Here is a 27,339-nt window from a genome sequence, read left to right on the forward strand (position 1 = left end):
CTTCTTTATATAAAACATGATAGAAACAAAAGGCAAACACAAACAGGTTATGTATAATTTATTTTTTTCCTGTCTAGAGTATTTTGTCATTAAAATCAAAATGTCAACATTTTAAAATCATATACACGCAAGAACGCATTTAAATGTTAGCACAGCTTAAAAATTTATACATATGTACTTTTTTTTTTGTAGTTTTGGACAGACAAAAGCAGGAAGTGGTCACTCAAACTGCAAAGAAGTGGGATGCAGGAAAAAGGAAGCCCCAGCCCACCCACTTTCCACAATAACAAACCCTGTTCCCCAAGAGTTAAGACAGTGATGCTGGCCCCTCCCACACAGAAGCCATGATGGGGTGAAAAAACGAAAACAATAAATCAACACAGACGCGCCCTGTTCTCCACTCTGTACAGAAATAAGAGCAATGCTTGCTGACTTAAATACTAGTTTGCACATCATCTCAATCCACTTCTGCTCCCATCAATCCATCTGCAGGTTCAGCATTGTGCAGACAGGGTGGTTGGGGGGTGTATATGGGTCTGTCCTTTACATACATTTATTAATAGAAACTATATTACAGAATTTCCCAAGCATGAATTACAGGCAACCCACTAGCACACCGACTGTACAGATCTTGGCAGAACCAAATAAATTTCTAAATCCAAAGTACATTAGCTATGTCATCACCAGCAGTTTAGAAGCAATATATACAGCCGTCTAATCAGGGAGTTGCTATGATACAGAGAAATCGTACTTGAAGGAAACAAACATAACTTGATTTCATCAGGTTTTAGTAGGCCATGCTGCTTGGTATTTTATGAGGCAGCGCAACTGCACGAAAAAGAAATCAGGTCTTCTGTGCAGCTTCGTCAGAAAGGAGTGCAACATATTTATGCTTTTACAACCAAATAGTAAAGATGTGGCTGTAAATCCATGCGGCTGACACTTTGCTAATGGTAATGCCATGAATGACCGCATTTTATTTTTCCAGTAAAATGCAATAATTATCATAACAGAGCAAATTTATTACATCAGGGGGAACCTGTTATCAGTATGAACAAGTGCAGAAAAACAAAGATTCATTGTAATAAGGCAACAAACAATGACAAAGAAATGCTGGTAAAGACAGAACCTGTTGATATGACAATGGGGAGTGTTTTGGGGATGGATGTATGAGAAGGAGAGCTGGTGCAAAAAAAACAAAATAAAAAAAAAAGATTAATCTTTCCACCAAAAAAGAGAAAAGACTTTTGATAAAGTGACATCTTAACTTAAGTCCCCAAAAACCGTCGGTCCAGCTTTGTAATACACAGGCCAGCTGGAAAACACTCATAATTCTTTCCTGTGATGTCTCAAAGCAGAGAGAGGATTCACCCAAAATATATTTGTGGGTAATTCTTATCATTCTCAGTGTTGATTTATCTCCTAAATTATATCCACCTTTATCTTATTTAAGTTAATCTGATTTAGCAAAGGATTTGCTTTGTGCGTAGTGGCAAAAACAAATAAAAGCCACTAATAGGTTTGGATCCAAAAAGCTTGCTTGGTTACAATTTTCTTACACACACAGAGCCTCTACCTGTACGGCTGCTCAATAAACTACGTCATTGCCTTCTGCCCCGACACTCATTAAACACGAGTGGGATATATCATCTGCATGTTTGGATAAAATGCTGGAATCATAAACCATGCAAGAGAGTTTGGGAATATAATTCAGATTCCACTTAGACAAAACTGATCATTGGTGAATTAAAATTAATGCAGTGTTTACATTTCATATATAGCTATAAAACCAAACATTAAAACAGTCTTGCTTTGTTACTGTATGAACATTATATCTATCTAAAGTGTCAGTGACCAGTAACGTGTGGTGGCATCTACAACACTACTGACTGAGGGGAACGAGACTGAATGATGCAGGATGACTGGAGAGGAGCAGAAGAGGAGAGTAATGGGGAAAAAACACACAGAGTAAAAGGAGTGGAACAGTGACAAAGGGAGACAGGCAGAGAGGAAGAAGAAGAGGAGGAGGAGGAGGAGATGTAGTCCACATAGCCCAGCTCAGTCTGGCCCTGGTCGATGTTTTTCCTCCCGTTCCTTTCCTCTGCAGCCCTTCTCCCAAGCTCCTGGTGCAATGGGGGATGAACATAAGGAGGTGTCGGAATGAAGGGGTGGGGTTAAGGGAGGGCGAGCAGAACAGACAGAAAGGAAGGCAGGGCACGGGTTGCTTTTGCTTGGTCATTAGCAGCCGCAGCCTTCCCTCTGGGGCTGTGGTTCGCTGGTTAGCCGACCACCCTGAGGGGCCGAGGGCTTATGCTGGACCCCTGACTCAGCTGCATTTAGGTCCAGGCTGCCATCTTGGATATTCTGGTATATTTTTTTAGCAGCTTCCAGGAACGCGTCCTCAACATTTTCACCTCTGAAAACAGAGGAAATGTCAGCAAACCAGAGTTTAAAATAAACAAACAAATAAATTAAACATAGTAGGGCTGGGCGATATGGACCAAAAGTCATATCTCGATATTTTCTAGCTAAATGGCGATACTCGATATATATCTCAATATTTTTTCTGTGCCTTAATTGGGATTTCCCCCAAAGCATTATAGCATAGCATCTCTGTTAGCTTTATTTTTTCTGAGGCAAACCCTTAAAAAAACAGTCAGTTTTAATACAAAGCCTCGTGCCAAATGTCACACAGGTACCTTTGTTAACAGAGGTCTGCACAATATCAAAATGTATAAAACAAATGAAATAAAAATAAACTGCCTGCATATATAGAATAAAAATGCTTCTTGAATAAAATAAAACAAATATCCCTTTCCTGCATAACAATTAAATTAAAATACACTGTACAATTAATACAATGTAGACAGTAACAGGCAGACTTTTCCACTGAGGTTGACAGTTGTGCAAATAACAAAACATTTGTGCAAATCTCAAATAAAACATTCAAGTCAATTTGTCACAAAATAAGCTATATCAAAATCATTAAAAAAAATGTAAAAAAAAAAAAAAAAAAAAATTTTTTAATCGATATAAACGATATTGTGTCGTACCATATCGTGTTTGAAAATATATCGATATATATTAAAATCTCGAAATATCGTCCAGCCCTAAAACATAGTATAAGTTATATTCCACATTGTGCTGTAGCACAGGTTGCAAAGACTTACGTTTTTGCACTGGCTTCCAGGAACAACAAACCTGTGCAACACACACAAAAAAAAAAAAAAAAAAAAAAAAAAATCACGTTATTTTTTAACTTTCCAGTTAATTTGTCACTGCTCTTCCATCAAGTTACTGATTCAGTAATAGTGTCCGACCGATCAGCCTTTTTTTCGATTATTTCAATCACCGATTAGGGGGAAATCAAAAAGACCGATAGCCGATATGATTATTACCCTTTTTTACCTTTTTGGGAGAAAACAAATTTCAATACAAGAATTCATTTAACAATTTATTGCTTTAACTAGGAAGGACAGCAATATTCACTTCGCACGGCTCACACATCAAAAGTGCAAATTATGGAACATCAAACAAAACAAGCAGCATTTCAGTTAATGTTAAAGGCTACACAGGTTGTTTTTTTAAGTGCAAATATTTACTTAAGTTTACTTAAGTTTGAGCATGTTGAACATTCTTAATACAAAAAGAAAATGCAGTATTTCAGTAAATTTCTTAATTTTTCTTTAAAAAAATAAATTAAAAAAAACGAAATTATTTATTTTCGATTTTTTTTTTGGGGGGGGGGGGGGCCGATACCGATTATTAATAAAATTATGAGTATCGAATTCGCCCACTATTCAGTAATACTAAAAACCAACAAACTATGATCTTAATCAGCTTTGCCAGCTTCCCCACATGCATTATTTGGTGTCTGGCTCACCGTTTTCCTCAGCAAACTGCTTTGCTTCCTCATATGTGACATCCCGCTGGGCCTCCAAGTCTGCTTTGTTTCCTATGAGGATAATCACCTGAAAATAGACACATGGGAAGAAGAGCTGTGACAATCCCCTGGACAGAAAAGACTTTCTGAGGGAATTCTTCTTTCTCCTCCAAGAGACAATAGAGCTGAAGGCAATACAGGAAAGAAAAACACCAAAACAAACAAAAAACAGGCTGGGATTTTTGTTGAGACACTGATTCACTGAGGGACAAATGGGACAGAACTCTGAGCAGCTTTGATCTGTGACCTGTAATGTACATATGCAAATAATGTATGTCTGGAAACAGTAACTCCTCTGAAACTAACATGTTTAAAATGAAATATTCATGTTTTATTTAAGTGAATATTCTCTGCATTTCAGAAACTGTCTGACAAGAGATGGTCTGATCACCAGTATTAATTGTGGAGGAAACAGTTTACCGACTGTGTTCAACACCTTCACGGCGGCTCCATTTCCGGTGTAATGAATCATTAATCGACCGTTTAAAGCCTAATGTAATATATAACTATACCTGGGCCCATGTTTAAAGCCTTAATGAGTTAACATTAAACTTTAATCAAATATATTTTTTATATTAATTATTTCTATCAGTAGAAAATGAGGAAATGGCTTACTGAATTAAGCTCAGAATGATGAGCTTTTCATTTGGATAGTCATATGATTAAAATGTGCTCAGCAGTTCAGCAAAGGGGAGGAGAAAAAAACAAAGAGGCCCGATGTTACTTGGAATAAAATGCAACAGTGCCACCACCTGGTCACCATAAGATACTTGAGCGAAAACAAGTTAAGAAAATGGTTATGCCAGTTTTGATTGATTCTGGATCCGCATTCTTGCACGTCTTCAACACAGTACATGTGACATATGCACAACTACACCAGAAGGCCAATGACATCTTCTCAGAGTTCAATTTAAAATACCTGCAACTTTATTTTACCCCCTTAGTTAGGGTTGCCACCTTTCAGAAATAGAAATAAGGGACTTCAGCAGCGCAGGCGCCAAAAAAAATGACATCCCCAAAACTTCTAAAATGCATAGAAATGTATTTATTTTCTATGAAAAAACAAAACGCTTTGATTTAAAGTGCTTCAATAGCATTGAATTTGCATGACTGTACAGACAGCCAACCATACTAGCAACTGAAATATCCTCCTATGCTACTGTATGTCCACATCAGCCCAGATGTAGAATATAGCCTACAGGTGAAGAATATGGTGTAAAAGTTAGTTTATTTCAATAATTCAACTAGAATATGGTGTAAAAGTTAATTTATTTCAATAATTCAACTAGAATATGGTGTAAAAGTTAATTTATTTCAATAATTCAACTAGAATATGGTGTAAAGGTTAACTTATTTCAATAATTCAACTAGAATATGGTGTAAAAGTTAATTTATTTCAATAATTCAACTAGAATATGGTGTAAAGGTTAATTTATTTCAATAATTCAACTAGAATATGGTGTAAAAGTTAATGAAAATACGGTACAAATCGTGTCCCGTATTAGTTCAATACGGGACGCAACATTTTTTTCTCAAATAAAGGACAATTCCGTATTTTACGGGACGGGTGGCAAGCCTACCCTTAGTAGAATCTGTTTAAAAAAAAAAAAAAAAATCTAAATCACCAATAATGACTTGGTTATATACTATGATAAAACAGAATGAGCTGTGTTACGTATGTGTATACACAAGTCTTTGATTCAATAGGAAGAGACTAAGTTTCTGCTGCTGCTATAAAAAGCAGGAAGTGCCTGTTGCACAATCGATCTGCTGACGAAGAGCAGGATGATTTAGAGCCAATCATATTTGCCAAGAAAACCTATTTAAGTAATGGACAGGCCATGTGGTTTTAAGCTGACCTGAGGGAGAACACGAGGGACACTGAAAATGAAGCAATGGGAGGATACGACTCAAACAAATGAGGAGAAAGGATATAGAGTGAAGTGTGGTTATAAAGGGACATTTTTTAACATGTAGGGACACGTTTTAGAGATACTGGAACTAAAAACACAAAGATCCAAGAGCAAACTGGTATTTAAAACTTACAGTATTGGGGTTGGTGAGGTTTCTAGCATCAGTCAGCCAGCTGCTGAGATGGTTGTAAGTGCTTCTCCTGCATGACATGAACAGGGGAAAGGAGGTCACCATGACAACAAGCCAAGTCATGCTATCCTGCGATCTCTAAAACCCGGTTTAACAGAAGCAGCAGTTGCAACATAGCAAGAACAAGATAAGTACAGGGTTAAGAATCTGAAGGTTAGGGATGCACGTGAAAATACTGTTGTAGCTTATCTCATATGAGATGTTTAACATCTCACTTCTTTTACAACATCAACCATCTCCTTTCCTGGTAATTTACTTATTCTCTTATAGTCTAAACTTCATTTTCAAAAATCGTACTATTTCAATACATTACAGTCCAAATAACAACTACCATGTCAAAAAGTTTAAGTAAAGAAGGAGTTGGTTTCAAAGTGCACAAAAGCAGAGATCTCAACCAAAACTGACAGGGTTTATACAGCAATCCTTATGTTAAATTTAATACCTTTTTCACTACCTTCAGATTTAAAAAAAAAAACGGTCACAACATTAAGTGTTAATCACGGACCTTTTAACATTAATACAGATTTTGAACTATAGAACACTATACAGAACAGATTTATAGACTCATTGATGTTGACCAGATGTTTCACATTGATTTCACTTTGTGAATGACAATAAAATAGACTGATTAAAATGTAAAAGGTAAAAAATAATACCAATTTAAAAAAAATAATACCTCTGACAGTGAATTTAACACTTTTAATGGCCTTAAATTTGGCAATTTTCATTTATCACTTTTTAATACTTTTTAAAACCCCGCGGAAACCCTGTTTTAGTAACAAGAAACTTTTATATTTCCTATCCATTACTGCCAACAAACATTACCACTTTTTCCATACACAAAGCATTAGTCTATGATGTATTTTATCCAACTCATCCAGGATAGATATTATTATTTATATAATATAATTTATATATTTATATATTATTCTTTTGCTATTGACTGATTTGTTTTGGTGATTTTGTATTGAGGGGAGGATTTTTTATAAGCCCTTCGGGCTTCTTTTCCTCTCCTGCACAAATTATTTGTCCTTGTATGATAAAAAAAAAATGATTGTGTTATCACTGTGCAAAAAATAAATAAAAAAAATAAATAAATAAATAGATGTGCCACTATCTGAGTCTGTGTGGAAATGCAGCTTTCCCTCTCTCACACTTGCAAAGGCGAGTGCACAGACACACAGAAGCCCTGCCCTCAGTAATGATGGGCAAGAGCAGTGCACAATAAAAAGTAAGGATAAACTCTAAAATATTTAGTACTGAAACTTATCTTATCTGAAGCACTAAAAGTACATCTGTACATACTCCACAGATACGTGTTTAAAGGCTTCTCATTTTCCATTAACATTTATCTCATACCCATTCTTCATTCAGCAATTAGGACTTATTTGGACCGGGTTTCACCTTTTGAAATACTAGAGGGAAAAATGCGCACCCCTTTAATTACAAGATACGATTGCTGCATTGACAGCAATCAAACAAGCATTGGTAAAGCACTCCTCTTTGGTTTTAATGTAAATGTGGATTACACCAGCACAGCATGAAAATCACAAGTAATTTAAACAATACAATTACTTTTTTCAGTTAGGAACCATTTTCCAATCTCTTAGGGAAACTACTAGGGGTGTAACGATACACTAATCTCATGATACGGTACGATATACGATATTGAGGTCACGATAACGATACGATACGATATTATGGCAGTATTTTTTTTAACAACCTTGAATGAGGAACATATGACTGGAAAAAATGTATTTTATTTGAAAGACACAAAATACTGTACATTTGCCCTATTGTTACAGTTTGTAATGGTTTATAACTGTTTAAGTTTTAAAGAGAAAGCCAGGCCAACCATTTTCCACAAACTGAACTAAAAGTAAATGTCAGGTTTGCATTATGCATCTTCAGTTTCATACAAGTACAAATATTTTGCCACAAACTGAATAGTTTCTCTCATGTATGATTTGACTTTTTTCTTTCTAATTTAACAACTAAAATTAGATAAATAAATAAATAAAAGTAAATAAATACATTTTTATATCATAAAAAAGATTGATTCATGCTCACCTTATAAGTGTAAGAGGAGATTTATTTTTGTTAAGAAGGTAATTTTGGTAATTCAGGGTTCATTATTTATAAATATATTCTTTATATTCTGATGTAAATCAGGGACTATAATGACACTAGTCAGTTTATCTGTAGTTGTTAATATGTTTTAGATTGGGCGGAGTGATACAGCACTAGGTGCTGTGTTTATGTTCTAAAATCCTACACTGTTGAGGGACATTAAAGTACACTGGAGCTCAGCAGAAGTTGTCCCCGTGTTTATCCTACTCACGACCCCAAAAAGGTTTAATTTAATAAGGTAAGGCTTAACTCTACACCAGCCTTAAATAAGTAAAGGTTCAGAGCTCAAAACAGGACCGCAAAACGGGACTAGTTTCTTCTGAGCGGAGTAAGATTTTGGTCCGCGGGTCGAGGTGCGGTCGCGGTTGGATGCGCGTTACTAGTCAACACAATAGATTAATATTAATAACCCAATATCGCGATACACTTTGTCACCTCCACGACACGTATCGTGACGTTTTTGTATCGCGAAATTTCGTGGCACGATATATTGTTACACCCCTAGAAACTACTGGAGGTGTTTGTAGCGTGGAAACAATCCCACATTTGTTTGGCAAACCTATAATATCAACTTTGCAAGAGGACTGGACAAAAGCTAGACACATACTTGTTTATGGATTAAGACATGTTTGAATTTTTTTTCTTTTTTAAGTGATCAGATACTTTCACCTTCATTTACTTCATCTAACAGGTTTCCTGCAATATACTCCAGATAACCATGTCACATGAAGACCATGCAGCAATTGTAGATTTGCATTACGTGTAGAATTAACCTTTTTTACCTGGTAATATCATAGACCATAAGTGCTCCTGCAGCTCCACGGTAGTAGGAGCGAGTGACGGCCCTGAAGCGCTCCTGTCCAGCTGTGTCCCAAATCTGCAGCTTGATCTTCTGTCCGCTCACCTCAATTATCCTTGTACCAAACTCAACACCAATTGTATGAGGGCAGTCTGCCATGACTGTAGAGCAGAAGTGAGATCAAAGTTTATATAATCCTGTGAGTAATCTACCGCTACCATTTCACTAAAATAATAGGATTTTACTGACACCTTTCTATTGTTCCGAGTAGGGATGGGCGGTATGGACTAAAAAATGTATCATGATTATTTCTGGCATTTATCCCGATAACGATAGAAATGAGAATAAAAAATTACCAATTCAACTCCATCTTTTCAACTATAAATCTATCTCGCTCTCAGATCTGCCATGTTTGTTACACAAAAACGTCATCAACGGGAATGTATCTTTCTTTCTTTCTTTCTTTCTTTCTTTCAGGCACATTTCCTTCCTTCCTTCTTTCCTTCCTCTTTTCTCCCTTCCTTCCTCCTTTCCTTGTTTTTCCCTTCCTTCTCCCTTTCCTTTCTTCCTTCGTTCTTCCTGCTCTCTCCTTCCTTCTCCCCTTTCCTTCCCTCCTTCCTTCTCCCCTTTCCTTCCCTCCTTCCTTCTCCCCTTTCCTTCCCTCCTTCCTTCTCCCCTTTCCTTCCCTCCTTCCTTCTCCCCTTTCCTTCCCTCCTTCCTTCTCCCCTTTCCTTCCCTCCTTCCTTCTCCCCTTTCCTTCCCTCCTGCTCTCTCCTTCCTTCTCTCCTTCCTTCTCCCCTTTCCTTCCCTCCTGCTCTCTCCTTCCTTCTTCCCTTCCCCCTTTCTTTCTTTCTTTCTTTCTTCTGGCTCATTTCCTTCCTTCATTCCTTCTTTTTTCCCTTCCTTCTTTCCTCCTGCTCTCTCCTTCCCTCTTCCCTTCCTCTTTTCCTTGTTTTCTCCCTTCCTTCTTTCCTCCTGCTCTCTCCTTCCCTCTTCCCTTCCTCTTTTCTCCCTTCCTTCTTTCCTCCTGCTCTCTCCTTCCCTCTTCCCTTCCTCTTTTCTCCCTTCCTTCTCCCCTTTCCTTCCCTCCTTCCTTCCCTCCTTCCTTCTCCCCTTTCCTTCCCTCCTTCCTTCTCCCCTTTCCTTCCCTCCTTCCTTCTCCCCTTTCCTTCCCTCCTTCCTTCTCCCCTTTCCTTCCCTCCTTCCTTCTCCCCTTTCCTTCCCTCCTGCTCTCTCCTTCCTTCTCTCCTTCCTTCTCCCCTTTCCTTCCCTCCTGCTCTCTCCTTCCTTCTTCCCTTCCTCTTTTCTCCCTCCCTCCCTCCCTCCCTCCCTAGCACCAAACTTTTGCAATCACAGACCTATGAAAATTGAAAATATCATATTTCTTTTAAATCGACACAAAACCCTTTTCTGAATCATTGCAGTATATGTGTACAGGCATTTCAGGATATGATTATGGATAAATGAATGAGAAACACAGCATCTGGCTTGTTAATAGTACCAGTAAACACAGCCAGGCTGAATGGCAATGGGAGGCTGCAGCTGGCTCAAACACAAGAGAAGAGACTCTCAGTGTTGAGCTCACACTTATCTTCTATGCTACTGAGTTCCGCTGTCGCATAAAGGAATCTAAAGCCATTTAGGCACACCAGAAGAACCTGGCAACCTTACATACACTGAGGCACACACACACACACAGATGAAAAGGAATCAAATATCAGAGGAACACTTACATTTCTTTTCTGTGAACTGGTGAAGCAAACATGACTTTCCAACCCCCATGTCCCCTGTGAAGACAGACAGAGAAAAGCTCAAGTCAACCAAGAAAAACAGCAGAAGAACAATACTCTATTCAAGCCTGCAGTGTTGTCCCCATACATGATGAAGCAGTTCATCTGTGACATTCAGCAACAACACTTAAAATTTCATATGGTCGGAAAAAAAATTGCAGAAATTGAAGAAAGCTGCCATCTGTTACGGCTTCCCTTGTATACCGTTTCATTAAACTCCTTAAGCTCAAAATTTTGAAGTAGTAGGTGTTTTAAGTACAAATAAATACAAACATACACCCCTCCTCATTGTTGCTGATGTTCAGGGGTACAGACATATGAGACAGTAATATGTTTCCTTCAAAGTCTTGAGAATCACATTCGATAGTTCTTACAAAAAGAATGCTGGGTGAATGTAATCAATCTAAAAAGGCGCTTGCATACTGCCGCTCTAACATTTACGTAAAAGTGGGCGACCAATTTTACTCCACTGGCCTTGACACACTGGCCCAAGCAAGAGAGAAAAATCCTGAAAAAGATTCATCTTTGCTTACACAAAACCAGCTTTCCAGAAACAAAGGGTGACTCAACACGGTGAGGTAAATAAATCTTTTTTTAAAACCACAGCATAGTAGATGACGCTGTCAACTTTCTTCATATTAGGCTATAAGGGTGTCACATCCTTTTAACTGGCTGAGTGTGTGTAAGCATGGATGTGCATGAGAGGGGCTTGGATGAGAGTAATGGTGTGTGTGGCGCGCTGATGTGTGGAGAAGTTGACTGGAAAGGTTTGAACAGTTTGACTAGACCAGGGGTCGGCAACCCAAAATGTTGACCAATTTGGACCAAAAACACAAAAAACAAATATGTCTGGAGCCGCAAAAAATGAAAAGTCTTGTATAATCCTTAGAATGAAGACAAACACATGCTGCATGTATCTATGTTAGTTATAACTGGGGGAAGATTTTTTTTTTCATTATGCACTTCGAGAAAAAAGTCGAAATGTCGAGAAAAAAGTCGAAATGTCGAGAAAAAAGTCAAAATGTCATGATTAATGTTGAAGTACAATCTTGAGAAAAAAGTCTAAATGTCGAGAGAAAAGTCTAAATGTTGAGAAAAAAGTAAAGATTTAGAGAAAAAATTTGAAATGTTGGGAAAAAGTCAAAATTTAGAGAAAAAAGTCGAAATGTCATGAAAAATGTCGAGAAAAAGTCGAAATGTCAAGAAAAAAGTCAGAATGTCAAGAAAAAAGTCAAAATTTAGAGAAAAAAGTCTAAATGTTGGGAAAAAAGTTGAAATGTTGAGGAAATAGTCAAAATTTCATGAAAAAAGTTGAAATGTCAAGATTAAAAAGGAAAGGAAAAAGGAAGAAAAAAGGAGAAAAAAGGAAAAAAGAAGAAAAAAGAAGCAAAAAAAAGAACAAAAAAAGAACAAAAAAAAGGTCAAACATTTTTGAAAAAGCTCCAGGAGCCACTAGTGCAGCGCTAAAGAGCCGCATGCGGCTCTAGAGCCGCGGGTTGCCGACCCCTGGACTAGACAGATTCAGCCGTATGTACAGAATCAGTAAAGTAAATAAAAGCGTTGTGTCTCCTCCAGTAGTAAGTGTCCGGGTCTTCCTCACCCGCTGCTGTTTCATTTGTGAATGGGTTTTCACTGGAGTGAAGTGCGGCTCCTCTGTGCTTATAACTATGGTCAGCACACATACTACGTGATCAGAAAATTGTTAAATTCTCACACTTTTTACTTGATTACAGAATGGCGGTATATGTATCGGTTATACATATACAACCGGTCCCTCCTTTTCGTCTATCTCGGGAGGCGGAAAAAACAGGTGATCAGATTTTATGACTTTTTTTTAAACCAGCAATTGCATACGGGCACCGACACTGGCAAAAGGGGGGAATGTTCTGCAAAGAAAAGCCAGTATGTAAGGGCCTTAAAAGAAAATCTACTAAAGTGTAGATCTTAAAAAAAATACAGTGATAAAAGATCAGCTACAACAAATCCATTAAATGTTTATATTACATATATCATATCTTATATTAAAGAGGACTTTATACAAAAGCGCAATGCTCCCCAAAATTAATCTCCATGAAAGTAATGGCTCCATACTCATGGTCACATGCACTGCTTACTTACCAATTATGATGTATTTGAAAATGTAGGAGTAGTTATATGGTGCAGTGGCCATCGTGGCTCTGGAACAGAAAAGAATGGGCTTGTTTAGTCACTTAAACTTTAAGTAGCACAAGAAGGGCAACAGGTGTAGAATAAATCACAGATGGCTTAAATTAAAGACTTTAGAGTGCAAATATATTAATACTTGTAATGCCAATCTTACTGTCCACATACAAAAACAAAAAAAGCACATTCAAACAAGTGTTTTTTTAAACTTATTTTAACAAAATGGGAAACTCAGGATAAAACACTGATGGTGAAATTTTTTGCATTTATGTTTAAAATGGAAAAAGCTCACTTTCTTGTGATTCCATGTTTTTTCAATGGAATATTTTCATGCCACGTAAAATCAGGTGATAGGATGACAAACAGAGTGCTGCCAATTACACAGCCTTGTACCAAATGACCAGCATTTATGTTTGACAACAACTCAATCACAGTAGGGATGTTTTTTTCCCCAACACGTTTTCATAATATCTAAATAAAAAGACAGTTGTAATTTGGGCTGCAACTAAGAACTGTTTTCATAGTCAATTATTGAAATGATGAATTGAGTTCTTGGATTATGAAATGTGCAATAACTTGAACCATTTTATTAGCCATTAGGTTTACGGTTAAAATTACCCTAAGATTGTTTAATGCATGTGCCAACTAACAAGAAACATTGAAAAATATTTGTCATTATGTGATTTATTTAGCTTTATTTAAATATGATGATCAAACTTTGCTGCGCTTAAGACTGTAAAAAGTAAAATTAGGTCAAAGTAAAAACCCATTATTTTTTGTATAACAATCTTGTCATCACCAATAGGATTTGGCAGAGTACTTCTCATAACCATAACTCCTAAACCTTTTTAGATGTCTAGGAAATTGAAAAGCTACAGGAAATGAAAGAGGACATGAAGCTTGTTGGTGTGAGAGAAAAGAATGCAAAAGATAGGGTTAGATGGAGGCTAAGCCCAACTATCTTATATCTGCATTGACACTCATGCGGAACTAAGATTGTTGCAGTTCCTCGACTGACTGATAGAGGGTGGCTCTAAAATCTCCATTTACTCCCATGTTAAAATGTCCAACTTAAAAGCAGAAATACCATATTTACAACGTGGTTCAAAAAAACATTTTGGTTTCTCTGAAGGGGGTTTTGTGACAATCCCTGAAGGTAACGTCCAAAAGGAGAATAAGACTGGAAAGAAGAGATATAGAGCTTTGCGCGCATGAACCTTCTGAAGTATGAAAACAGACAAGATTCACTAGCATGTCACAGATGTAGTTATGGTCTATGGCCACAAACTCTTAATGTTAGCTTCTCACTACTGTTTTTCCTAAATAGCTGGTGCAAATCAAAAATTTTAATGGTTCTGTGAAAGTACAAAATGAGAGCTTTTCGATGGTGTAGCATAAGATACCAGGGGGGCCCACACTTTTTCCAGCATGCGAGCTACTTATAAAATGACCAAGTCAAAATGATCTACCTACTACAAAAATGCAAAACATATTTATTTTCAAACATATTGAGGATTCTTTATATGTACAATGTATAATGACACAATATTGTGCAACACCACATAATAGATGCCAGTGACAGCATCTTCCCGAAATGAATAGCAAATGAATGTATCGACTGGCTCGAGCAAAGAAAAGTTTTGAAAGCGTTCATCAAACTCATGGCACTTCAGCTTTGAGGACAGAAGTTTCATTTGAAAGCATTAACCGAGCTGATCATTTTGATCACCGTTTTGTCTTTTCCTTGCAGCTCTAGATTAATATCATTAAGCACGTCTGTCAGATCGGTTAAAAATGCCAAATCTAACAGCCACTGGCCGTCATTTAGTTGCTTGTATTCTGCATGTCCAGCTACAAAGAAAAACTCCTTAATCTCCGGACAGAGCTCTCGAAATCTTTGCAGGAACTTCCCTCGACTAAACCATCTCACGTCAGTGTGTAGCAACAACTCAGAGTGTTCGCAGTCAGCCTTCTCCAGATGTGCAGGGAATAATTGTCTTTGAAGAGATCTGGCTCGAATAGAACAGGCAATCTTTGTTGCCACATCCATGATCTCTTTCATGTTGAGCATTTTAGCGCATAACGCTTGTTAGTGGAGTATGCAATGGTAACTCAAAAAGTCAGGAAAAGCATCGTCCTGCCTGCACTTGGCAATAAATCCATTCACGCGGCCAACCATTGCGGGTGCTCCATCCATGGTTATAGACACCAGTTTGTACAAAGGGATATTAGTTTTTCGACTGAAATATGTCCTCTCCTCGTGTATGTTCTTTCATGGGAAGTACTCTTAATAGCTCCTCTTTTGCAGTCATATCACTGAACACTATACGAATAAAAATGCACATCTGGGCTGTGTCACTCACGTCTGTAGATTCGTCCACCTGCAATGAAAAACACAATCTCCAATGTCCTTCCACATTTGTTGGGTTAGATCCTCAAACATGGCTTCACAGCGCTGTGTAACTGTACTTCTTGACAGCTGCAGAGGTTTGATTGAAGGTAATATTTCTGCCTTATTTTTAAAGTCCTGGAACAATGAGTCAGCTGCTTCAACGAATTCATCTTTTACCATCTCTCCATCTTGGAAGGGCTTCTTGTTATTAGCGATGACTCACACGGAAAAATGCTTCAGTGGTGGCTTTCACTTTTGAAGTATGTTGTGTGAAAAATGACTGCTGTCCGGACAACTGGGATTTTAGTTCATTCACCTTTCTCTCTCTCAACTCCTCTCAAACAGTCCAAAAATGCCGCTCCACATTTCCCTTCTTTGGTATTGCGATGGTAGAGTGGCAGATGAGACAAATGCACTTGGAAAATGACATTGTGGAAAAAAAAGTCCAGCTCCCATTCCTCATGAGATTGATACGTTTTTGTCTTCTTTGTCTAGCTGTAACACTCATTTTTGATGACCAAAACTTTCTCTAGTTTAAAAGGAAAAGGCGAGGGCTTCAAGTTTGTGGTAACTCACTGACTCTATTACGTACTCTGCTACAGGGATCACAGAATCCGCAAATGAAAGGCATGTTTTGCAAGTAAAGATATGTTTTATTTTTGACCCAATGGTTCTTTTGTTCAGGTTGAAAAAAAAATGATGCACGTGATTATTTACAATAGTGATCGGAAGCAGTTTACAAATTAAATCCAAAGAACTAAAGTTTATATAAAGAAAATGACTCCAACGTAAACCAAAGAAACAAGCATAAGAACTGGACCCTAACCTTAAAATAATAAATCCACTAACTAAACCTAACCTTTAACAAAAACAAAAGTACAACAAAATTACCTATACTAAACTGACTATTCTAAATCAATCCTCCAAAAAAATTAGGCTTTTACATAGTCAGGCGTTGGAGCCATCTAGTATTGATCCTACTGCTTCCATTCACAAGTGCTTCAACAAACAAGATTTAGCAGGAACCAAACTTAAGGGCAGAAAGGCTGAGGGAAACCAAACATTTAGCCCCAAAGCTCACACAACCTCCGGGACGGACAGCACGTCTTCACACATGGGTTTGAGTGAGACAACTGCCAACGAGCACTGCTCCAGCAGCAGCTTTGTAGGGGGAGAGGTTCCCTCTGGTTGGCTTCTGGTAGAGGTGGGCGTCGCTCTTCATCAGCACACCTGCAGCAGCTCCAACTCCTCCCACACCAGAGGACCTGAGCTCACAGGTGATTTAGTGATGGCCAATTAAACCTCTGCACCCCAGTAGCAGACACTCATAAATGAATAAAAATAGTAAACAAAAATAGTACATTTACAGGGACGTAACACCCCCACCCTCAAAATCAAACATATGCCCTCAAAAATATGTTGATACGATTTAACACCAAGCCCGAGATAGGGCGTCAGCCTTTACTAAGACGCCCGCGGAACTTACTCACAAAGTCAGACACATTCATTTGGGGAGAGAGGTTCGCGGCCATAATTCTGTCCTTGGGGACCTTGAGAGGACCGCGAACCGTGTGGCCAAAAATGAGCTCGTTCGGGCTGAAACCCAACGACTCCTGCACTGCGTCTCGAGCAGCAAAACATTTTTCCAGTGTAGGATAATTTTTCTGTGCCTTAATGAGGCTTTCCTTTGTAACCGGCAGATTTAAATTCTCTTTTGGGATGCCGATTACCTCCCCCCCCTTAATGTTAACACCCGATCGCTGTGCCGACACTTTAGGAGCAGAAGGCAGCTCGTCCCCCGCAAGGGCCTGCATCACAATGGAATTAGAAAAATCATCCGTACCTACTTTGCGTGCTTGTGCACGAGTGATCGCACACACCGCAAAAACGTCAGGATATTTCTCTCCCAACTCGTCCTGCTGAACATCATCAAAACCAGGATTATCAAGTACCTCAAGCACAGGATAGACTTTGTCACCAGCAATGTCATTGCCCATGACAAAAGAAATGCCATCAAAAGGTAATGCATCGCGCACCGCAACTCTAAACTGCCCCGTAACCAGAGCGGACTTCACATGAATAGTGTGCAGCGGTGCCACGATGAAACCCATTTCCACCCCCTGCATAATGGCACTTGACCCGCAGGCCGTCTCTACACCCAAAGGTAAGACCCCTGACAGTATGACACTCTGCTGAGCACCAGTGTCTCTCAAAATCAGAATAGGAATAGACTTCTCACTGTTAGACACAGAAACAAAACCATCAAAAATGAACGGTTCACAACTTGGATCAGGCCCGGGGCGGACACACACAGAGGAATCAGAAAGTTTTTTCTCTGTCTTAATAAGACCCAAACTTTTAGAACCATTTTGCATGTTTTTCCACTCTCTTTTCCTGCACTCTGCAATTAAATGCCCCGGCTTCTTGCAGTAATGACAAACCCGCTCCTCTTTTTTCTTTTCTCCGCCGTGCTCAGAAGGAGCCTGGCCTGCCTGCTGTGCGCTATTACGCACGTACCCCGATTTACTCTGCGAGCTTGAACCCGCTGGCTTCACATTGAAAACGCTTTTGTGGGTCAGAACAAACTCGTCGGCAAAACCCGCGGCCTCGGACACAGTGGTCACTCTCTGTTCATTCAGATGCATAGCTATGCGCTCAGGAACACATCTCTTAAATTCCTCTAATAACATGAGCTCACGGAGCGCTTTGAAATCAGTTACATTGCTGGCCACACACCACCTGTCAAAAAGGCTCTCTTTCTCTCTAGAGAACTGCACAAAAGTTTGACTCGAGCCCTTGACATGCTGTCTAAACTTCTGTTTATAATGTTCAGGAACCATTTCAAATGCTCTCAATACAGTGGCTTTAACTATATCATATTGCATACTTTCCTGAACAGAGAGTGTGGCGATAGCCTCCTGCGCCTTGCCGTGCAATTTACACTGTAACAAAATGGACCAATCGTCCTTGGGCCAGCGTAAGGCAGTAGCCACACGCTCAAATGCCCCAAAATAAGAGTCAATTTCAGACTCACGGAAAGTAGGAACAAGGCCAATATTTTTGGAAACATCGAAAGGGGAAGCTGTACCCAGATTTGGGCCCGGGGTAGCACTGGTAACGGGACCGGCATAGAGCGATGAGGATGATGATGAAGTTTGTGTGACTGCAGCCGCAGTCACAGTGGTTGCGGGCGGGGAGAGAGAGACACCAGACATGTTAGCGGACATAGCAGCCCGCTGATTCTCACTCTCCAGCTCCAGCTGGCGGATGCGGATTTTTGTCTCCGAGTCTATTTGGAGCCTCCTTAGCTCAACCTGAAAGGACCGCTCCCGGTCTCTCTCTTTCTCCTCTCGATCTCTCTCCCGCTCTCGCTGTTCGGTCTGAAGGCGCGCTATGCGCACCCTCGCCTTAGCTCTTGCAGAGCTACTTCTGGAACTCCCAGAGTCGGCCGAGTCCGAGCTTGATTCTAGGCCCGGTGACGCCAGGCCGGGAGTCAGTGTTGCCGCCGCTGCCACGACTTTTTCGGGCTCCACTGTACCTCCCAATTCGGGCCTATCCTCTGCATCACCTCTTAGCGCCACATTCGCCCCCGTCTCGGCCTTCTCCTCCTTCTCCTCCTCCTGCTCAACCACTGCCGGAACCACCAGTACCCCCATGTCCACCAGCTTCACAAAAATCACATCCTTAATTTTCCGTTTTACCAAGGCCTCATTCACTACAATCCCGTAGTTATTCGCAATGACTATTAAGTCATCTTTGCGACAAGCATCAAATTTGCCAATGGTGGGATCACCCACAAAATCCTCCAAATCAAAGACCACCATTTTCGCCTTTAACCCACAAAAAGCGTTTACAAGTCTTACCTTGCCAAATAGAAAAAAACAAAACACAACCTTACTCACCAACCATGCCTTTTAAAATAGACGAGCCCCCATATTACGTACTCTGCTACAGGGATCACAGAATCCGCAAATGAAAGGCATGTTTTGCAAGTAAAGATATGTTTTATTTTTGACCCAATGGTTCTTTTGTTCAGGTTGAAAAAAAAATGATGCACGTGATTATTTACAATAGTGATCGGAAGCAGTTTACAAATTAAATCCAAAGAACTAAAGTTTATATAAAGAAAATGACTCCAACGTAAACCAAAGAAACAAGCATAAGAACTGGACCCTAACCTTAAAATAATAAATCCACTAACTAAACCTAACCTTTAACAAAAACAAAAGTACAACAAAATTACCTATACTAAACTGACTATTCTAAATCAATCCTCCAAAAAAATTAGGCTTTTACATAGTCAGGCGTTGGAGCCATCTAGTATTGATCCTACTGCTTCCATTCACAAGTGCTTCAACAAACAAGATTTAGCAGGAACCAAACTTAAGGGCAGAAAGGCTGAGGGAAACCAAACATTTAGCCCCAAAGCTCACACAACCTCCGGGACGGACAGCACGTCTTCACACATGGGTTTGAGTGAGACAACTGCCAACGAGCACTGCTCCAGCAGCAGCTTTGTAGGGGGAGAGGTTCCCTCTGGTTGGCTTCTGGTAGAGGTGGGCGTCGCTCTTCATCAGCACACCTGCAGCAGCTCCAACTCCTCCCACACCAGAGGACCTGAGCTCACAGGTGATTTAGTGATGGCCAATTAAACCTCTGCACCCCAGTAGCAGACACTCATAAATGAATAAAAATAGTAAACAAAAATAGTACATTTACAGGGACGTAACAACTCGGTTGTTAGTTTTGCCACATTTGGCATAACGGCTTAGAGTCGTTCGCGCATGTGCAGAGACCTAAAGGTCAGAAAAATTCAACCGTTATCTGATGCTGCCTTCGATTGTACTGCTAATACAAAAACTTACATGGTACCAGTAAATTAGTTTCATTACACCAGCGTCTAATTTTTTTTCTAATGACATGCAATCTTCTATTACTACCTTTGCGATCGACTGGTAGATCGCGATAGATGCATTTAGCACCCCTGCAGTAGACATTACAATAAATGTATGCAGAAGCAACCACTAGCAGCTTTGACCAGAGAGTTGTGGGAAGTTTTGGAAAGGGATTTCTAAAATATTTGGACCTTAGTCCAAGAAAAAAAACATGCCAAGCATGTTGGCATGCTTACAACTTTCAATGCGCCAGCTCACAAAACACTTATAAATTTCTTTGCTCTTTGTATCAGCAGCGCTCTTTCTCACGAGACATGCACGCATTCACAGGTGAGACTACCACCAGCAGACGGATCTTGTAAAATATATTACATCAACAATATGAAACAAGAGACAGAAATATCTGCATTTTTAAAACGTTTGTATTGACTGATGTCACTAAAAGAAACATGAACACCATTATTTCTTCAACAGGTGTTGTAACCTCCAACCCACTTCATGAAACAGATGTGGCAGCACCTCCTATGACTGTAAACAGAACTGAAGTTGGTATAGAAACTGAATGAAGAAACTGAATAAATGACAAATTCAGCATTAACATCTTCCATGTGGATGTTGTCAAGGACAGATATTTAAGAAATTTGATACATCACCTGAACCTAAAAAAAATGCATGATACCAGCACAAGATACTTCTGACATTACTATGTACACAAGAATACAAGAAAACATCATTGGTGCCAAAGATATTTTTAGCTCTGACAACATTCTGAAATTCAGAGGCTCCTTATTGCTCACACTCAAATCACTGCATACATACTAGCCTTTTGCCTCACAAGATCTGAACTGGGCAATCAGTGTTTAATATTCTGCTTATAAACCATTTCTTTAATTTTAAATCTGAGGCTCTTCTGCTGCCAGAGCAGAACCTTTGAACAGAAGTCAGTGCTTAATCAGAACCCAGGCTGTTGTCACTTTCATACCTGCAGTTCAGTGACCATGTTTGCCTGGACAGATTACTGACACTGACACAGGCACAAAAGATCTGGATGAGCAGTGATAAGAAAAAAGTAAAGAATAAAAGTTGCAAGTGAGGAAGAGAGACATTTTAGGGACTTGGTGCTTAAATGTGTTATGGTCTTTACAGCTGCAAGAGGATTTTCTCTGCACCTGTCACTTAGTCAAGCACACGTTTTGGAAAAGTAAAAAAACAAGAGGAAAATAGAGCATTTCTTTTTCAAAATCCAATCAAAATTATATAAATTAATTACAAGTTATTATATTTAATATACTAGTGAACCATGTACTTCAATGAAAATCTGCCTGTCATCAAAATTAGGTTTTCCTTTTGCTAATTTGAAGTGTGAGCGAGCTTTGAGGAACTCAGACAAGATTATATATACAATTGACTTTATTTTTTTTTCCAAATTTGCCGTAATGCCTGGTTGGACCCTTTGAATAGATATGGATAGCAGGCCTCTGTCAAAGTTAATGTTCAACGTTGTGATCTGGCGTATTGCATTTGATTTGATGAAACTACAAAACATACTGGGGTGAACTTAAAATAATGCTTTTTAGACCTCCATGGAGCCACTCTCCCTCTATCGTTTATGTGATGAGGTGGTTAATCTTTACGTATAGATATCGCCAGCAAGAGTAAAAACAAAAAGTGAGGTCACTGAAATAACCAAAACAAGTATCCATCAAGAAGTAATGACCGGGCCGCTTGGCGGCGCAGTGGGTTAAGCAAGCAGCTCATATACTGAGGCTACTGTCCTCCTGCAGTGGTTGCAGGTTTGAATCCCGGCCTGAGCACCTTTGCTGCATGTCATCCCCATTCTCTCTCTTTACTCCCTTCCTGTCTGCAACTTCAATAAAGGGCCACTAAAAAAAAAAAAGAAGTAAAGACCATGTGACCTGCTGCAATCTAAGCACTTTTCATTACTCACTGCCACACTGAATTTCTCTCCAGAGTTGGAAGTACCACTGCCTCTTCTCCACTTAACAGCCAGTATTCATAGAGTAAAAGAGGGTTTAACTTGTAAAATAAAATCAACAAACTGACTTTGTTTTTTTACTGGACACTTGACACTGTTCAACTTCTCCTTCACAAAATATCTAAGCAGCCAATCACATGGCATCAGCTCAATGCATTTAGGCCTGCAGACATAATAGATATAACTTGAAGTTAAAACTAAGCAGCAGAAAGGAGAAGGAATGTAATTTAAGTGACACTGAATATATCATGACTGTAGTTATCTACTGCGATTTTGAACCACAACCATGACCACATAGTGCCATTACTGTCTGCATGTACCAGGCATTCACCAAAATTGAACAAACAGGGGAAAAAACATAACCTTTGCCTGGTCTAGGGGGCCTAAATTTCTGCTGTGACATTTAGATGGAAGGGTCAGGACTTTAAAATCATGGAAACACCTTTCCTTGTAACCCCTTTGGTAGAATAGTAGCAGAACTGTTTTGGCAATTCACAGCCTAGATCAGTGGTCTTCATTCCAGGTCCTCAAAAGCCACTGCCTTGCATGTTTTATTTGTTTCCCTCCTTCAACACACCCTGAAACAAATGACTGTGTCACCAACACAGTTGTGTAGACCTTGATGAAAAGTTGGTGACGACAACTAATTTGAATCAGGTGTGTTGATGCAGGGAAACATCTAAAAACGTGCAGGACAGCAGCTCTCGAGGAACAGGAATGAAGACCACTGGCCTAGATGGATTTTGTTGAAGGCCATACCCATCTCTTTGTAACCAGTGTACCCATCTTTACAACCCGTTCTCAAACTGGTTTACAGTTTGAGAAACTGTAAACCAGTTTCTCAAAAAAGGCATTGTAGTAATGTGCTCAAATTGCCTTCCTGGTCACCAGATCTTGATCTACTGGGATGCAGTGGAATGGAAGGTTAATGAATGTGCAGTCAACAGAATTGCATTAACTGTGTGACATCGTGTCAAAATGGACTGAAATCTTGAGGGGACATCTCTCCAGGGTTTATACAGCAATCCTTATGTTAAATTTAATACCAATTTAATACCTTTTTCACTACCTTCAGATTTAAAAAAAAAAAAAAAAAACTGTCACAACATTAAGTGTAAAGTGTTAATCATGGACCTTTAAACAGATGTTTCACATTTATTTCGCTTGAGTGACAATAAAATAGACTGCTTAAAATGTGAAATACTGATAATTCCAGCACACTGGTGGGCATTCAAAACAAGAACAATGTGTGCATTACAAACTGGTATTAGCTTTCTGAACTGGTGAACTGCTAATTAACATAAGCTAATATGACCTCAAGAGCACAAAAAAAATTATGGCAAGTGTCTTAGTTGCATGCCCTTTTCTTCGATGGTTTTGTATAGTTTAACCAGCTCCTCTTTTTTCTCTTTGTATCCCATTCTGAGTGTATTTGATTTAGTGATTAGCTGGGCCATTTTTGACCCAAACGTCCCCTCTGCCTCCTCGGCCAACTTGTTGGCATCATTTTCAAGAATGGTATAAACATCATCCAGGACTTTTCGTTGCCGTCGGAGCTCCTCCAGTTCTTCCTCTGCAGCCTTCCTTTTCACTGTCTGAGCAACATTCTTTCTTTTTGCGCTCTTGCTCAAGGTGTAGCCTGTACTGAGATCTTGCTGAGACAACAGAGGCCAGCAGGCCCTTGGTTAAGGGCACTTTGAGGACACCACCACAGCTTTTGACATTGTCACAAACTAACCTCAGTGCCTCCAAAGATTAATCTAAAAGGTTGCAGGTTTCCACCTCCTTATTTATGGAGAAGCCTCTCTCTACGTGGTTTGTCCATGAGACAGAAGCAAAAGGCTCTGGCAGAACCTTAAGAGGTCAGCATAGGATGTACTGAGTGTTGAGTGTAGAAACACATCCGGAGTTGGGAAACATTGCTCTGAATACATCCGCCAGTCCTTCATTCGAGTGGAAGGAGTGGTGTTTGATGGCAGTGTTCAGACACCACAGAGTCTCCGTGCTGCCCATGGCCGCCCGGAGGTTGGACGAAGTTGCAGCAGGAGCAGCGTTAATGCTGGCTTGACCCGTGGCACTCGTCTGTGGTGGTGGTGGTGGTGTAGCAGCACACAAAGTCGAAACATTCAGAGTTGACTGTTGTCGCAGACCACGCATTGCATTCGTGTGTTTGGACGACTCCATGTGTGACCGAAGCCCGTTAGCTCCCATCCAATTGACATTTATCGTTTTTTTTTACAAACAAAACAATAAGCTTGCCGGTTATTTCCGAGAACAGGTCTCAGCCATTCCTTATATGTCGGGTCTTGCATCCAGTCCACGGAGCTGCTGAGCTGAGCGTGCAGAGTGTATCGACCACTGAATATGACATCAACACCAAACGTACAAAGATCTTTGATTGTGTGCTGATGCCCACTCGAACGCAAACTTTAACGGAACAAATTTCGATCAAAATAGGACGACTCGTAGTCTGAAAAAAATACAATTTTTTTTTTAAAATACCTCTGAGAGTGAATTTAACACTTTTAATGGCCTTAAATTTGGCAATTTTCATTTATCACTTTTTAAAACCCCGCGGAAACCCTGTCTCCCGTCCCCTGCTTAATCTATGTCATAAAAGAGTTTTAAAAGGCAAAGGGATGTTCAACTTAGTACAAGCAAGGTGTTCACATACGTGTGTATATATGTATACACACACACACACACACACACACGCACACGCACACACACAGGATACAATTTAAAACATTTCCACAAACTTCTACGGATATAAGCCATGACTTTAATTACAAAGTCCAACTGCAGGAAGCAGTGGGCAAATATTGATTTCCAGTAAACAGAGAGAGTGAAATAACTTGGTTAAAGGCTCAACACTCAATGCTAATGAAAGGTCATTCTTAATTTATATGGGATTTATTAAACGATTGTAAGGTTATTACAATATTGGTATAAAATATAATACAATGAATTTGACACAAAGCGATTTGTGTCAATTAAAATTTCATGATCTGAGACTCAGTCATAGTTTTGGATGCCTAAAATGTGAACAATCATAAAATCGTGTTGCACACACGGTTGTCACATTGCCTACGTGATGTCTAGGCCTACTATTGAAATCATGTGACTTCTTTAAGTTAAAGTTAACAGTGAAAAATGTAAATGATCAATTACAGGCACGATAAAGCTCTACCACGATATACTCTCATTTAAGCCAAATAAATGTTGATGGCAGTTGTTAAATAAATAAATAAAAGCCCTAAAAAAACAAAACAAGTAACGGTAATTAAGATTATTGTGGCGCCAGAGCCAGAGCCAGATACAAAAGGTCCTTATTATTCAGAAATAGTGTCCAGAAACTAAATGTGTCTAATATTTGAAGGAGGAGAGGAGAAAATGATGCGATGGCTAATAATTTACATTAAATCTGAAGTGCAAAAGCTGCTCTAAAGTCTATAATTGTATTGTTTCCTTACAAGCAACCAGACCTTCCACGTACAATCAAATTAGCAAACCCTTTTTGGATGTCTGGTATAAAATGCTTCAATGTAGAACCCTGACATCAGCCTGGCGTCAGCTCCATGACTGGGCACCGCGGTTGAATTGGTTTGATATTGGATATTCGACATTCAAAGACATCCATACCACTGATTTTGGTCAAACCACTTGTGATGTGTTCATGGTCATCTAGACTATATATCACAAGACTGTAATTATTATAAAATCATACTATGGGCTGATTTAATGAGATTTAATGAATTCAACACCCATAAAACTTGTGATACATAACACCAATTGTTTATTATGGGTGTTGAATTCATTAAACCACATTAATCAGCCCATAGTATGATTTTTTTTTAAATAATTACCGTCTTGTGCTATATAGTCTGGATGACCATGAACACATCACAAGTGGTTTGAAAACAATCGGTGTTATGTATCACAAGTTTTATGGGTGTTGAATTCATTAAACCTCATTAAATCAGCCCATAATATGATTTTATAATAATTACTCTCTTGTGATATATAGTCTAGACTCTAAATGACCATGAACACATCACAAACAATATGACCAAAATCAGTGGTATGTATCACAAGTTAAATGGATGTCTTTGAATGTCGAATATCCAATATCAAACCAGTTCAACCGCGGTTAACCGGGCTGGCTAAACAACACGGAGCACAACACCAGATAACAACTAACCAAGCCTTGCTCAACTAGATAGATGTTCAAATCAGATATATATTTCACCGCCCATCATTTCTGCCGCAAAGTTTTCGTTAGCCATAGCAACCAACGCTGACAATGGACGATAATATTAATAATAACAATGATTCACACACCTCTTTAGCCTGCTTCCTCTGTCAACCACATTTAAACACGACACAGCAGGCATGGCTGCAGTAAAATAAACCAACAGGATTGAGCTTTATTCCACAAAAGCCAGGACACACCATTAAATTGACGACGGCAAAGCAGTAGCTTGAACGTGTTAGTTTGTGGACAACACAGCAGATTTTCCTCATTAAGCGAGGCGGATAGAGCCACGGATCGTTCACGGCACTAGTTGTAATTGTAATTATCCCAATATCAAACCATTTTAAGTGAAGCTAAACGAAAGTAATGAGTAGAAAACTGCTACTGTTAGCAGGCTCCGTTAGCTTCCCCCACAGCTAACTCGTACCAAACACAGCTCCTGCTGAACCAGGCCTGCGGCGGCCCTGGGTTTATTACACATAGTGCGTGTGTGAGGGTCTGTCCTTACCGGGAATGCGGTCTTTAAGGTGTGATTGTGGAGCTAAGAACGGAGCTGGAGCGGGTTATCCTGACTGAGTGTGACTGACTGTCCAAGATGGCAACTCGTCGCTACAGGGTTTCCTACGCGCAACGCAAGGGGCTTCTGGGACAAAGAGCCTCGTTTACTGCCTGTTTCTGCACCACCACTTCAACCTCCTGAGACCCACTGGAAAATATGTTTGGCCTTTTTTTTTATGATAGTTTAAGTATTGTGGTCCTAAGAAATAAATAAATAAATAAATAAATAAATAAATAAATAAATAAATAAATAAATAAATAAATAACCTTTACCTTGAATTTAGCAGTGTTGTGCAAGTTCATACTTCTCATGAA

At 39.3% G+C, this 27,339-nt stretch overlaps 1 protein-coding gene across 1 annotated transcript; it reads right to left on the minus strand.

Moving 5' to 3' along the window:
* Positions 1-43: 43 nt before the first annotated feature.
* On the minus strand, positions 44-27,117 carry rab14l (RAB14, member RAS oncogene family, like). The gene is made up of 8 exons (XM_061734102.1): positions 26,975-27,117; positions 12,884-12,942; positions 10,709-10,762; positions 8,959-9,136; positions 5,990-6,056; positions 3,884-3,971; positions 3,171-3,201; positions 44-2,416 (listed from the first exon to the last, which is right to left on the minus strand). Exons 2-8 carry the CDS (start codon positions 12,933-12,935, stop codon positions 2,239-2,241), a joined length of 648 nt encoding a protein of 215 aa, XP_061590086.1. The 5' UTR covers positions 12,936-12,942; positions 26,975-27,117; the 3' UTR covers positions 44-2,238.
* Between the last annotated feature and the right edge of the window lie 222 nt (positions 27,118-27,339).

This window comes from Cololabis saira, chromosome 11 (assembly GCF_033807715.1).
Source record: "Cololabis saira isolate AMF1-May2022 chromosome 11, fColSai1.1, whole genome shotgun sequence".
Taxonomy (NCBI): Eukaryota; Metazoa; Chordata; class Actinopteri; order Beloniformes; family Belonidae; genus Cololabis; species Cololabis saira.